The sequence below is a fragment of the Bufo gargarizans genome, chromosome 8, assembly GCF_014858855.1.
Source record: "Bufo gargarizans isolate SCDJY-AF-19 chromosome 8, ASM1485885v1, whole genome shotgun sequence".
Classification (NCBI taxonomy): Eukaryota; Metazoa; Chordata; class Amphibia; order Anura; family Bufonidae; genus Bufo; species Bufo gargarizans.
In genome coordinates this window covers 196,691,046-196,703,590 of record NC_058087.1, presented here as the reverse complement: position 1 = coordinate 196,703,590, position 12,545 = coordinate 196,691,046, and the positions used below count along the sequence as shown (strand labels likewise).

Below are 12,545 nucleotides of genomic sequence, written 5' to 3'. Positions count from 1 at the left end.
GCAGAGGCAGGGGAGCTGGCACACTGGTGGATCGCAGGGAGGGAGCGGGCACACTGGTGGATCGCAGGGAGGGAGCGGGCACACTGGTGGATCACAGGGAGGAAGCGGCACACTGGTGGATCACAGGGAGGAAGCGGGCACACTGGTGGATCACGGGAGGGAGCGGGCACACTGGTGGATCACGGGAGGGAGCGGGCACACTGGTGGATCACAAGGAGGGTGCGGGCACACTGGTGGATCACAAGAAGGGAGCGGGCACACTGGTGGATCACAAGAAGGGAGCGGGCACACTGGTGGATCACAAGGAGGGAGCGGGCACACTGGCGCTGACGTTTCGTGTACAGAGCCGGGCCCCTCCCGGGGAGAAGCCTGTACACGAGACGTCACCGTCGGAGCCTGGTGGATGACGTCGGGGGTCACGTGACCCGCATCGGCCGCTCACAAACACGGCAGAATAACTTCCTTTAATTCCGTAAACGTTTGACGTCTTCAGTCAGAAATGATCCAGAAATCCGCTTCATTAACCTCTGCTTTTTTCGATACAGTTTGGACTCTTGCGGCGCGGTTTGTCTCTATGGAGATCCACAACTTGTAATTCGGAGCCCTGACACCAGCGCTGCCCTTACTGTGTCACACTACACCCCCCGCCCCCGCCATTGTGTAGAATGCACCAGCAATAGGACACGCTGCCCCTTTAAGAAATAAGCCGCCCGAAGTGTCAGCCGACAACTAAATATTTCAGCCCAGGGGGAGGAGGAAGAGCTGCACTTCCCCTTTAAGAGCCGAGCCGCTGATCAATGCAGGCGGACGAGACCATTGACGCGCGGAGGAAGGGGGGTGGTTCTTTGTGCGGCGCATGGAGACGCCGCAGTAATCCGTTCTACTTGCTGCCGATAGTGGTCGGTGCGGGGCAGACGGGCGGGCAGAGCGGGGCAGACAGGCGGGCTCACCCCGTGCGGGCAGCTGGTGACTGAGGAGCCGCTGCCCCTTCCTCGTGGCTCTCCGTTACACAATGCTCGCCCTCCATTTTGCCGCCGCGCAGCCGTCCGCTCCCCCCTCCCTTGTTTATCTTTAGTTCAGTCCATATCTGCAGGAGAGGGAAAAAAAAAAGAAAGAAAGAAAAAAAGATACAATGTTGCAAAACGTCGCTGCTTTGCTGCTGCAGCGGGTCCCGGGCATCTAGCGCCCAGGTTATTGTTGGTTTTTCCATCTGGAATTGTTTTATTTATTCTTTTATTGCAGAGGGGGGTTGGGAAGCGGCAGGGTGAAAGGTCACAGTCGATGCCATATTTTGGATAGTAAATAATGCACGACTAAAACCTCCAAGGGGAGGAGGGAGATTTCGGGGGGAGAAAAAAGAGGGAGAGAGAAAAAGTCCCATCCGACCCTTGCAGGGCTTTCCATCCTGCTGTGTGCGGGGAGGGGGTGGAGGCCGCGCGGAGGGAGGGGGCGATGACGTCACCGCAGCCCTGATCATTCTTTATTCAATGCTGTGTGTATTTTATAGTGTTTTTTTTTTTTTTTTTTTTTTCCCTTTTGAATCAAGAGGAAAAAGCAGCCTTTAGGGGGCACTGATCTGCCAGAGAGACAGAGAGAAAGCAGACAAGGCACAGGAGGGAGGGGGAGTCCTCAGCCAGGGAGAGGGGGGAGAGCGAGCAGGGCACAAAATATTTATATATATATATATATAAAAAAAAGAGATTTTATTTTTTTTCTGCAAAATGGATGCAAACTGGACCAGCTTTATATTCCAGGTAACTGTGTGTGTGTGTGTGTGTGTGCGGTGCGGGTGCTGCAGGGTGGGGGAGGAGGAGGAAGCCTTGTTTGTGCATTGGGCTGCATGCATTCGTCTCTCCGTCTTTTGTGAATAAAGGGGCTTTAAATGGCTGCAGCGGAGAAAGCCGCGGAGCCCTGCACATTTGCATCTTCTTCTGCCTTGTGAGTGTGTATTTTTTTTGCAGGGAGGGAGGGAGAGGAGAGGAGATGGTGTTGGGTGTTTAAATCACCACCCCTCCCTCCCGTCGTTTTCCTCTCCCTCTTTCCTTTCATAGAAATAGCAAGGCTCACTGCAAGGGGATAATATTATATACTCCCCGCAGGCGGAGGTCCTCACCCAGCGCCTGCATGTCCTGGGCCGTGCACAATTATAACATACATGGAGGGCTGACACGCCGTTGTGTAATGCATTAATAGGATTTGGCGGCACCAGAAAATGGATAATTGCGTCAGGGTCGTTCTTCAGATGGGGTTTGTGGGGTCTGTACATCTAGATAGAGCTGCTGTATAGGCAGGGTACGTACACCCTATATATAGCAACATCCAAATAGTTCAGGGCAGCGCGGGGTTACACAGGCTCGTACCTACTGCATGGCGAATATTCACTGCGACCAAAAACAAAAAATGAGCTGAATTAAAAAACATAACTGTATGGAAACCTTGTCTTCTGAAATGAGACTGGTCTGAACAGCTTGCACTCTTGTTTCTGTAAGCTGCTGTGGGGTGGCAGGTACGTTGATGTTGGACCCCACAGTGTAACCTCCTATACCTGGGAACCTCTGTATACCAGGTGGCAATCGGGACTGGGGTTCAGGGGACCTCTGGTGACTCGGAGAGCAGTGGTCTATGTAGGTTGCCGTAACTGGGAACCTCTGTATACCAGGTGGCAATCGGGACTGAGGTTCAGGGGACCTCTGGTAACTCGGAGAGCAGTGGTCTATGTAGGTTGCCGTAACTGGGAACCTCTGTATACCAGGTGGCAATCGGGACTGAGGTTCAGGGGACCTCTGGTGACTCGGAGAGCAGTGGTCTATGTAGGTTGCCATAACCAGGAACCTCTGTATACCAGGTGGCAATCGGGACTGAGGTTCAGGGGACCTCTGGTGACTCGGAGAGCAGTGGTCTATGTAGGTTGCCGTAACTGGGAACCTCTGTATACCAGGTGGCAATCGGGACTGAGGTTCAGGGGACCTCTGGTGACTCGGAGAGCAGTGGTCTATGTAGGTTGCCATAACCAGGAACCTCTGTATACCAGGTGGCAATCGGGACTGAGGTTCAGGGGACCTCTGGTGACTCGGAGAGCAGTGGCCTATGTAGGTTGCAGGAGGATAGACAATGTAATAAACATGCACACTCGGCCCGAGCCAAGCATCTTGTTGGGGATGAGTTTTTGGCCTGAAGCCATTTCATGTGTATGTCCAGCTTCATACCCCATCTAAATTGATGAGACTTGATTGGATATAGACGTGTGTGGATGGTTGAAGAACCCCCGACCCTGCCCAATAGTTATTTTGGAAACTTGGAGAACATTTTCGAGAACATATTAGTAGATATGAATCTACATTGTCTCATTTTTGTTTTCTCTCTCCACCTTTTAGACCCCTCCTCCACCCCCGGCTGAACCCCTACAAGTTGAGCTTTTACCTGTACTTGCAACTGTTACTGCACCTCCAGATGGGTCCCTCACCTCACAAACCATGGTGCACACTATGGCACCCCAACACCCTTCCACAGTCGACACAGCTGCCCTCAAGCAAGTGGTGCCAGGTCTGTCCATCCAACAGCAGATGGTGTCGACCCCAGTTACATCTCAGCCTTCCCAGGTCTCCACTGGTCTCCCTTTGCATCCAGTCATGGAACTTCCCAAGAAGTCTAAGAGTCGAGGCCCCTACATATGTTCCTTGTGCTCAAAAGAGTTTAAGAATGGCTATAATCTACGAAGACATGAAGCCATCCACACGGGCACGAAACCTGCTAGAGCGCAGCCGGCGGTCAAAATGCCAACGATGGTACCCCTCAGTTTGCTCAGCGTTGCCGGAACTATTGCGACCGGTGCAGAAACCCTAGAGGTTCCTTCGTCTCCCTCCACGCTGCCTCTACCCGGGCCGTCACCTACAGCTAAAAAGGTGCGGAAAAACCATGCCTGTGAGATGTGTGGGAAAGCTTTTCGGGATGTTTACCACCTGAACCGTCACAAGTTGTCACACTCCGATGAGAAGCCTTACTCCTGCCATGTGTGTCAACAACGCTTTAAGCGCAAGGACCGAATGACGTACCACGTCCGCTCCCACGACGGGACCGTGCACAAGCCCTACATATGTAGCCACTGTGGAAAAGGATTCTCCCGGTAAGATGTTGTAAAGCTTGAAGCTGGTACTGTTGGTTTTCCTCCTTGTCTTCTCGGTAATCTTGTATGCCTCTTCTGATCCCATTATGACGAAATCTCTTTGTGTTTCAGTCCGGATCATTTGAACAGTCACGTCAGACAGGTTCACTCTACAGAGCGTCCCTTTAAATGCCAGGTACTTCGGAAGTTTTGTGCCGCATTCTTCTCACTCTGATGTACTGGTTGGAGTCATGTTTACATCTTTGTGTTCTCCTCTTTTCCTATAGACCTGTGAAGCAGCGTTCGCTACGAAAGACCGACTAAGGGCTCATATGGTGCGACATGAGGAGAAGGTTCCTTGTCATGTGTGTGGGAAGCTACTCAGTGCTGCCTACATCACCGACCACATGAAGGTCCACAACCAGGGTCCCAACCATGTGTGTGAACTGTGTAACAAAGGTAAGTCTTCAGTGGTGTGTTTTGTGTTACACATGTAACAGCCGCTCAATGGAACACTACACCACTACACGTGTAAAGCCCCTAATCTGGCATATCCCAATATCCAGCGATGCTCTTCATGGCTATGTATAAACACTTTCTAATAGAGGGGTGGGTGGTCTTCTGTACAGATGTGAATGGCCGATGTCATTCGTGTGAATGGTTGCCTAATGGGATGGAAGGATAATTTTACTAACATATTAAAGTGGGTGGGGGGGGTCGTCATCTTTATGTATTTAAGGAACCAGTTATAATTGGTAGAATATCTGGAAGGTCCTCTCTGTGAAAAGACGTGTAGTTCTTGCCACCGGTACCAGAACAAGAAATTTTACAGCACAAGATGAACTTTTGTTTATTGCAAACAATAAAATAAGAACTAATGAGATCCTTGGGGGAAGGGGTGTGTGTGTTGAGAATTCCTCAGGGGTGGGGCCTGGCTGTCTCAAAGAACCAGTAAACAAATTAGACATATTTTTTATTTATTTTTTTGTTTAAACACCTCATCTCTAGAAATTTTAGCCCAAGCCCCTTACTGATGAACCCGTTTGTTGTTGCACAGATGTAAGCAGTGCTTTCCTGTTCAGTGTCTCCGCGGTGACGGTACGAAGCAGAGGATGAACATATTCAGAAATTGGATTGAGGGGTTTAAACAAAAATCTCTTAACTTCATGTTTACTGGTTCTCCATTGGGGGTAACAGCTCTTTACAGGATGGGGTGGATGCATTGATGAGGTGGATCACTTTCTAATGATGGAGTGATGCCTGTGGGCCGGCCTTAAAGTGGCGTGTGCTTCTCCTCCCCCGTGTAGGTTTTGCCACGGCCGCGTACCTGCGGGTCCACTCGGTGAAGCACCACGGTCTGGTGTGCCCACGGGCAGACAGCTTCCTCTGCAAGTTGTGCAGCGTTCACTGCAAAACCCTGGCACAGCTGAGCGGCCACATGCACACACACGCCATGTCGGGGGCCACGGGCCTTGCTGAGGGACCCCCACTGCAGTGACCACAGCTAAGGCAAGAGCCTAGTTACCTTTTCCTTTCCCTTTCCTGGGGATGTATGCATTGTTGGTAGCTGGAGGCTGTGCTGAGCATTGCTGGGTTTTGGGGTATGCCCTAGAGTCCTCCATACCTCCTCTTGTAGCATGCCTGTCATTGATGGTTGTGTTTGGAGATACCCTTGTAGCCTCTGCTCCCCCTGCCCGCTCTGCTTATCTAGATGCTTTATTGTATTTGTCTGTGGCGCATATATGTTTTTAAATCAACCTCTTTCATTTGATCTCTAATCGGATGACTTTATCCTTTCCCACCTTTGCACTTCCGGGTCATGTGCAACCCAGTAATCGATCCTCTCCCTTTCTCCTCCCGCACAGGAACCTGCCAAGTCTGCCCTCTCGCGGATCCGACGGCCGCTGTAACTGCTGTGCTTCCGAACGCTGCTGTTCCTGGCATGATGTCCACACAGCCCTGGTGACTGGCACTCCTGGAGGGGGGTGCAGACAACGATTCCGCTCTCTTCTGATGTGCTTGTGTACAGTGTTTGGGGGTCTGTAGCTCCCCCATCTCAGACACACATATTTGGAAGAGTGGTTGCTTGTAACCCTCCTCCCACCTTCTGTCCTCCAGGCTTTAAAACCATGAGGCTAATAAGAAGGTGACCAGATATCTAGGAATTGACAACCTTACTGACAGCTTGGCCCCCAAGGATGACTTTCGAGTACCCTCTTACCCCAAGTTCACTGCTAGCCATTGTTCAAGTTGGCACCAGCTTGAAGGCTGATTTGTACACTACACACCCCGTGTCCTTGCAAGAAGAGTGTAATGTTTGTAAGACTTAATGTTCCTTGTGACTTTCCATCCCCTCCATGAGCAGAGGACCTGGCATGGAGTTCATGTAATAACGCCTTGCACTGAAACCAATGACTGAGCAGGTACTGATGGCTGTTAACCAGCTGGGAAATGCAAGGACAGTGAGATGGTCAGTACAGACAAGACTATGCTCTGCAGGGATATCAGAAAGGAGCAATGATCTGCAGGTGGCACTGACAGACTGATAGGCTGCTCTTGTTAATAATTAGTATTTCTTGACACTAGATGTGTGAATTATTATATTTTTCCAGTGAAACATCGGGACGTTGTGGGCACAAGCCCTTAGTTATGGGAGATGAAGGCTGGAACAGAAGAGGTCACTGTGAGGATGGTGGATTGGTGTAGTGGTACAACGAGCATAGGTCCAGAAGAAGTGGAGCATGACGGTGCTAGGCAGATGCAGGTCTTCTGGGCCGCAGAGGGAGGTGAATAAGACGAGGTGGACAGTTATGGGACATGGACTATGCTGACCGCAGTAGGAGGAGATGGTAGACCTCTTCTCTCTAGACAGGTTTCCCTAATATCTCATTGCCCTTGATTGCAATAAGTTAATCCCACCATCCCATGTCTCTTTACCTGTGCCACATGTGGCCAGAATCGGGCCTTGCAGTGCTTGTGTTGGGGACAGCTCTGGCCTATTTTACGGGCAGCCCTGACAACCATTCTGTGGAGAACATCAACGGGATGTGCATCCTCTGTGCCAGAGGTGTAGCTATAGGGGGTGCAGAGGTAGCAGTGTCTACTGGGCCCAGGAGCTTGAGGGGGCCCAAAGACCTGTGCCACATAAGAAGGCACCGGTATTATAGAAAGTGCATGCTGGTCAAGTTACACCTCTGGCTGGAGAGAAGGGGTGAGGTAAAAAAATTTGGCAAGGGGGGGTGGGCGTTACAATATTTGCCTCAGGCAGCAGTAAGGCTTCTGAGGAAAAGGGGGGCCCAAGCTGAACTCTTCATCCCTGCTCCAGTCTCCGACCTGTTTAATGACCTTGTCTAGCATCTCTCTCAAGTAGGATGCCGCAGCGGTGATGACCCCGACTGTGGGCCAAGAATGTATGTGGCCATTCTGAGCATAGTCCTGTAACCATATTGTGCCACCGTGTCTATGGACTCCAGTCAAGAAGTGACCTATAGATGGGATTTTTAGAGAAGTTATGAAAGGGCACCATCATAATCCTGTTCATTTTCAAAGGTGTAGAACACCTGCGCTTGCTCGTACTTCTAATGAGCTGGGATTTTGTTAATTTCAGTCCCCTTTAATGATATGGTGACGGCTTCAGGAAATGGAGGTCGGTCACATCCATCCACCCCTAAAAGTCCACCCATCATCTGCTGCGGGAATTTCTTTAGGATTGTGTCTGACTGTTCAGAAAAGAAATTGTATCCTATGAGCTAAATTTCCGGCCATACGTCTCCCAACCATCAGATAGATCACGGGGTTTTTACATATAAGTTCTAGGTTTTAACCCTTCTAGTTTTCCTATATTTTTTATTTTTTTTTAAAGGTTTCTTAAAGATAGGATATAATATGAAATAACACAGACTAGAAATTTAAAAGGAGCAGATTTAGCATAGAAAGGGTATAGATATATATTTTTAGCAGCTCCTGCGGCTGCTCCACCATGGTGCTGCCATTACTGTGAAGCTTAATGTATTTTCAGATCCCACAGAACCAGAGTAGATGTTAATAGTCATGACCAGGGGCCGGGACACCCTTGCCTATACACCTTTGGAGCCGTACACAGGTCTCTACCAGTGGTGTGGTTGAGTTACTGCATTTTTTTATTTAGTTGGTGTTTGCCCATTTCATGCCCACTTCAACCTTCTGCCATACTTCACTGTATGTCTTTATGTTGCTTTTGTAAGGTGACGCCACTGCCTCGGCTAATGGGCAGGTGACAGGACGTGGGTTATTAGATTAAATTCCTTCAAACGAAAATGTCCGTATGACTAGTGTTGTTCATCTGTATAATGCGAACTACCAGGCTGGGCTGGAACCAAACTTTGAGCCTCATTTGAAAAACAAAAAGAAAGAAAAATGGAGTTTCCGAAAGATCCAACATTCAATCCTGGGACTGGTTTGAAAATGAAATCTGGCAAGAGATTGAAGAGTAACTCAACTTTTATAAAACTTTTGACTTCAGTAGTTTCGATCGGTGAAGGTTTGGGTCATGAGACGCCCACACATTGGGGACAGAAGTGCTCATTTGATAACTGTGCCCACTGAACCTCACAGCAAATGTTTGGGGGGGTCCATACACCATGTGATCGGCTCCCAGAACAGAGCAAAAGCCAAAGGAGCTCTTCTGTCCCCTCGTTATAGTGATGGGGGGGGGGGGGTCCATCTCAAAACTTCTCATCTATCACTGTGACTTGCGTTTGATTAAAGTTTAGTTACCTTTTAATGTGTTTGGGGTAAGATCTGTATTCCTACCCTTCATACATAAGGTTTTAGAGTGCAGAATGTTCCTTGTAGGTCCCTGAAGTGCAACTTCTGCATCGTTCATGATTTATTTTATGACCTAATGTTTTCTTGATCTAATATGTCTCTCTATCTGCTGACAAATACTCGGGAAATTAGATTAGTCAGAGAGAGACAGAAGTTTATGTCTAAAAGAAGCCTGGATTTACACGCTCCTGTGGCTTCCCCTCATCAGACGTCCAGATAGGTATCAGGAATGAGAACATGACTTTAACCCTAAGGTTCCTTTTACAAGGGCATGTTTCCTTCCGGTATCGGGCGCCTGTCGATGATGGGGCAGCTCAATTGCCATTGGTTTAGCTTTATTACATGGGCCAATGAAAAGGAACAGGTGATCATTCGTCTCTTCACTGGCCCCATGGATAAGGACATTAACTGTTCCAGTGAGGGCCACATGAAGGTTGGATCTAATGTATTATATGACGGAGCAGAACAACGATGGCGAGCATAAACCCTGCAGTTACTAAAGGATGGCTGTTTGTTCCTGATCATTGCCCCGTGTAAACACATCCAGAGATAGGGGAAAAAACAAAATATATATATATTTTGCATGTCTGTCAGGGATCGCTTCTTTTAGGATGACCTAAATATTGTTCTTTGTCTCCAGCCCATCCCCTGGTAAACGGAACGCACTGCCAACAATAATGGACATCATATTAAAGGAAGGGCATGAGCGAAAGATCATATGAATCGTTCATATGAAACCCCCTGACCCAAAGGCAATGCCGGGTCTAAGTATATGTTACCAAAATTAGGATGAAGCCCTTCAGATCATTGGACAGTAGAAACCCTTAACCATGTTGGACCTGATCCTGTATTCTACAGCTCCTACCTATACCGAGTCCAGTCTGTGGCTCTGTGAAGGGTCTACCGGGTCTTTGAGTTGGGTTCCTTCATGAAGTCGAATAAGTCCACTAGCTTTCATGTTTGGCCATCCACAGTACCAAGTCCAGACGAGTCCTGTAGTTTAATTGCACCTACTAGATGCGGTTCCTCACGATGACTGGGACCTTGGAGTCTTGGGTGGTGGTGGCCACTATTTTTTATTTAGTTTTTAGTCTATTTTTCTTAGATTGAGGGACTGGATGAAGGCAGCAGTTTTCTGTACAAACTTTATATGTGTATAGTTCCAGAAGGAAAGCCTGTGTACATATCGTTATACAGACTCTTCCCATGGACATTGGAACCCTTCGTTGTCTCTGGTGCCCTGCATGTTGTCCTGGAACCTGTATATGGACTCGTAAAGGGCCAAACTGCAGCTTATCTTTTTAATAAGGGCAGGATCGAAGGTTCTCTGAAAGGAGGCAATGTTTCAGGGCGCCCTGGAAGTCCCTTTCTATCTTTTTTTTGTTGGTAATACAATGCGTATGTGTGTGCACAGGTTCGATGTTGGGTGCATGAGACCTTGTGTATATAATGTGTACAGGGGGTAGGTTACAGCCTGTATATAATGTATGTGTCACATGCAACTCGCACTGTAAATACTGAAAACTGCTGAAAATCTGTCATTTTGATAACTGTTAAAAAAAAAAAAAAGTAAAAAAAAAAGTTTTCTTAACTTGTCCTGGAGGTGACGATCTCTCTGCTCACCTCCGATGTCTGTCACTCCAGGATCTTTTCTTCTTGATCTTAGTAAATATCATGTTCTTCTCCCCTCTCTGTTCTCAGTGTCATATAATGGGTCTCCGTATATAAAGTATTCCGCCCTGTCTCACCTCTCATTGTTGCTTATGAACCATCTGAATTTTAGTAAAAATATTAAATCCCCAGTTGTGTCCAGTTTTCTTTAGTCGCTGCGTTGAGACGCAATATTTACAAGTCTGACGATCTTCAGAGGAAATCCTGTTCCATGTTCAGTCCCGTATTCTTGTCAATGGAGGATGATGAAAGCAGGAAGATGGACACCAAATTAGCAAAAGGCTTCCTGTCTCTGGAACGTGACATGGGGGGGACGCAGCAGGGACCCCGAAAAGCGGTGTTGACCAGACGTTTATTACAATAAAATCAATTTCCAGACTTTTTTTTTTTTACCACTGCCAATCTGATGTCCCTCTACCCGCACCGATTGCGAGCAATTGTACAGCATTCATCATTTTCTTTTTTTAGCCCAACAAGGTTGGCACTTGACAAAGGGGTTTGGCGGCATCTACCCACACGAAGCCGCTGTCAACAGAGGGCAGCATTAGGATATGTCCACACACAATGGATTCACTGTGGAAATATTCCACAGAAAGTCGAAGGCAAATCTGAACCAACAAATCCAGGACAAATGGTCTGCAGCAGTCAGATGAGAGCACGTCCGCTCTGGAGGCTGGTGGGGGGGCCAAGAAATCAGAGCCGGGGGCAAACCTATCTGGTCAGTGCGATTTTAAGTATAGTAGTTATATTCTTGTACATAGGAGCAGTATTATAGTAGTTATATTCTTGTACATAGGAGCAGTATTATAGTAGTTATATTCTTGTACATAGGAGCAGTATTATAGTGGTTATATTCTTGTACATAGGAGCAGTATTATAGTAGTTATATTCTTGTACATAGGAGCAGTATTATAGTAGTTATATTCTTGTATATAGGAGCAGTATTATAGTAGTTATATTCTTGTATATAGGAGCAGTATTATAGTAGTTATATTCTTGTACACAGGAGCAGTATTATAGTAGTTATATTCTTGTACATAGGAGCAGTATTATAGTAGTTATATTCTTGTACATAGGAGCAGTATTATAGTAGTTATATTCTTGTACATAGGAGGCAGTATTATAGTAGTTATATTCCTGTACATAGGAGCAGTATTATAGTAGTTATATTCTTGTACGTAGGAGCAGTATTATAGTAGTTGTATTCCTGTACATAGGAGCAGTATTATAGTAGTTGTATTCTTGTACGTAGGAGCAGTATTATAGTAGTTGTATTCCTGTACATAGGAGCAGTATTATAGTAGTTATATTCTTGTACATAGGAACAGTATTATAGTAGTTATATTCTTGTACATAGGAGCAGTATTATAGTAGTTATATTCTTGTACATAGGAGGCAGTATTATAGTAGTTATATTCTTGTACATACGCGCAGTATTATAGTAGTTATATTCTTGTACATAGGAGCAGTATTATAGTAGTTATATTTCTGTACATAGGAGCAGTATTATAGCAGTTATATTCTTGTATGTAGGAGTAGTATTATAGTAGTTATATTCTTGTACATAGGAGCAGTATTATAGTAGTTATATTCTTGTACACAGGAGCAGTATTATAGCAGTTATATTCTTGTACATAGGAGGCAGTATTATAGTAGTTATATTCTTGTATGTAGGAGCAGTATTATAGTAGTTATATCCTTGTACATAGGAGCAGTATTATAGCAGTTATATTCTTGTACATAGGAGCAGTATTATAGTAGTTATATTCTTGTACATAGGAGCAGTATTATAGTAGTTATATTCCTGTACATAGGAGCAGTATTATAGTAGTTATATTCCTGTACATGGGAGCAGTATTATAGTATTATATTCTTGTACATAGGAGGCAGTATTATAGTAGTTATATTCTTGTACATAGGAGCAGTATTATAGTAGTTATATTCCTGTACATGGGAGCAGTATTAT

General features: G+C 46.6%; 1 protein-coding gene across 2 annotated transcripts; it reads left to right on the top strand.

Annotated features, from left to right (window-relative positions):
- Positions 1-277: 277 nt before the first annotated feature.
- MAZ (MYC associated zinc finger protein) lies at positions 278-7,293 on the top strand. 2 transcript variants are annotated; one of them, XM_044302848.1, is made up of 6 exons: positions 278-1,754; positions 3,375-4,123; positions 4,235-4,298; positions 4,390-4,561; positions 5,410-5,611; positions 5,968-6,073. In XM_044302848.1, exons 1-5 carry the CDS (start codon positions 1,722-1,724, stop codon positions 5,598-5,600), a joined length of 1,209 nt encoding a protein of 402 aa, XP_044158783.1. In that variant the 5' UTR covers positions 278-1,721; the 3' UTR covers positions 5,601-5,611; positions 5,968-6,073. The 2 variants fall into 2 exon arrangements, with proteins under 2 accessions (XP_044158783.1, XP_044158784.1); XM_044302849.1 differs by lacking the exon at positions 5,410-5,611 and having other exon boundaries at positions 289-1,754; positions 5,968-7,293.
- The last annotated feature ends 5,252 nt before the right edge of the window (positions 7,294-12,545 follow it).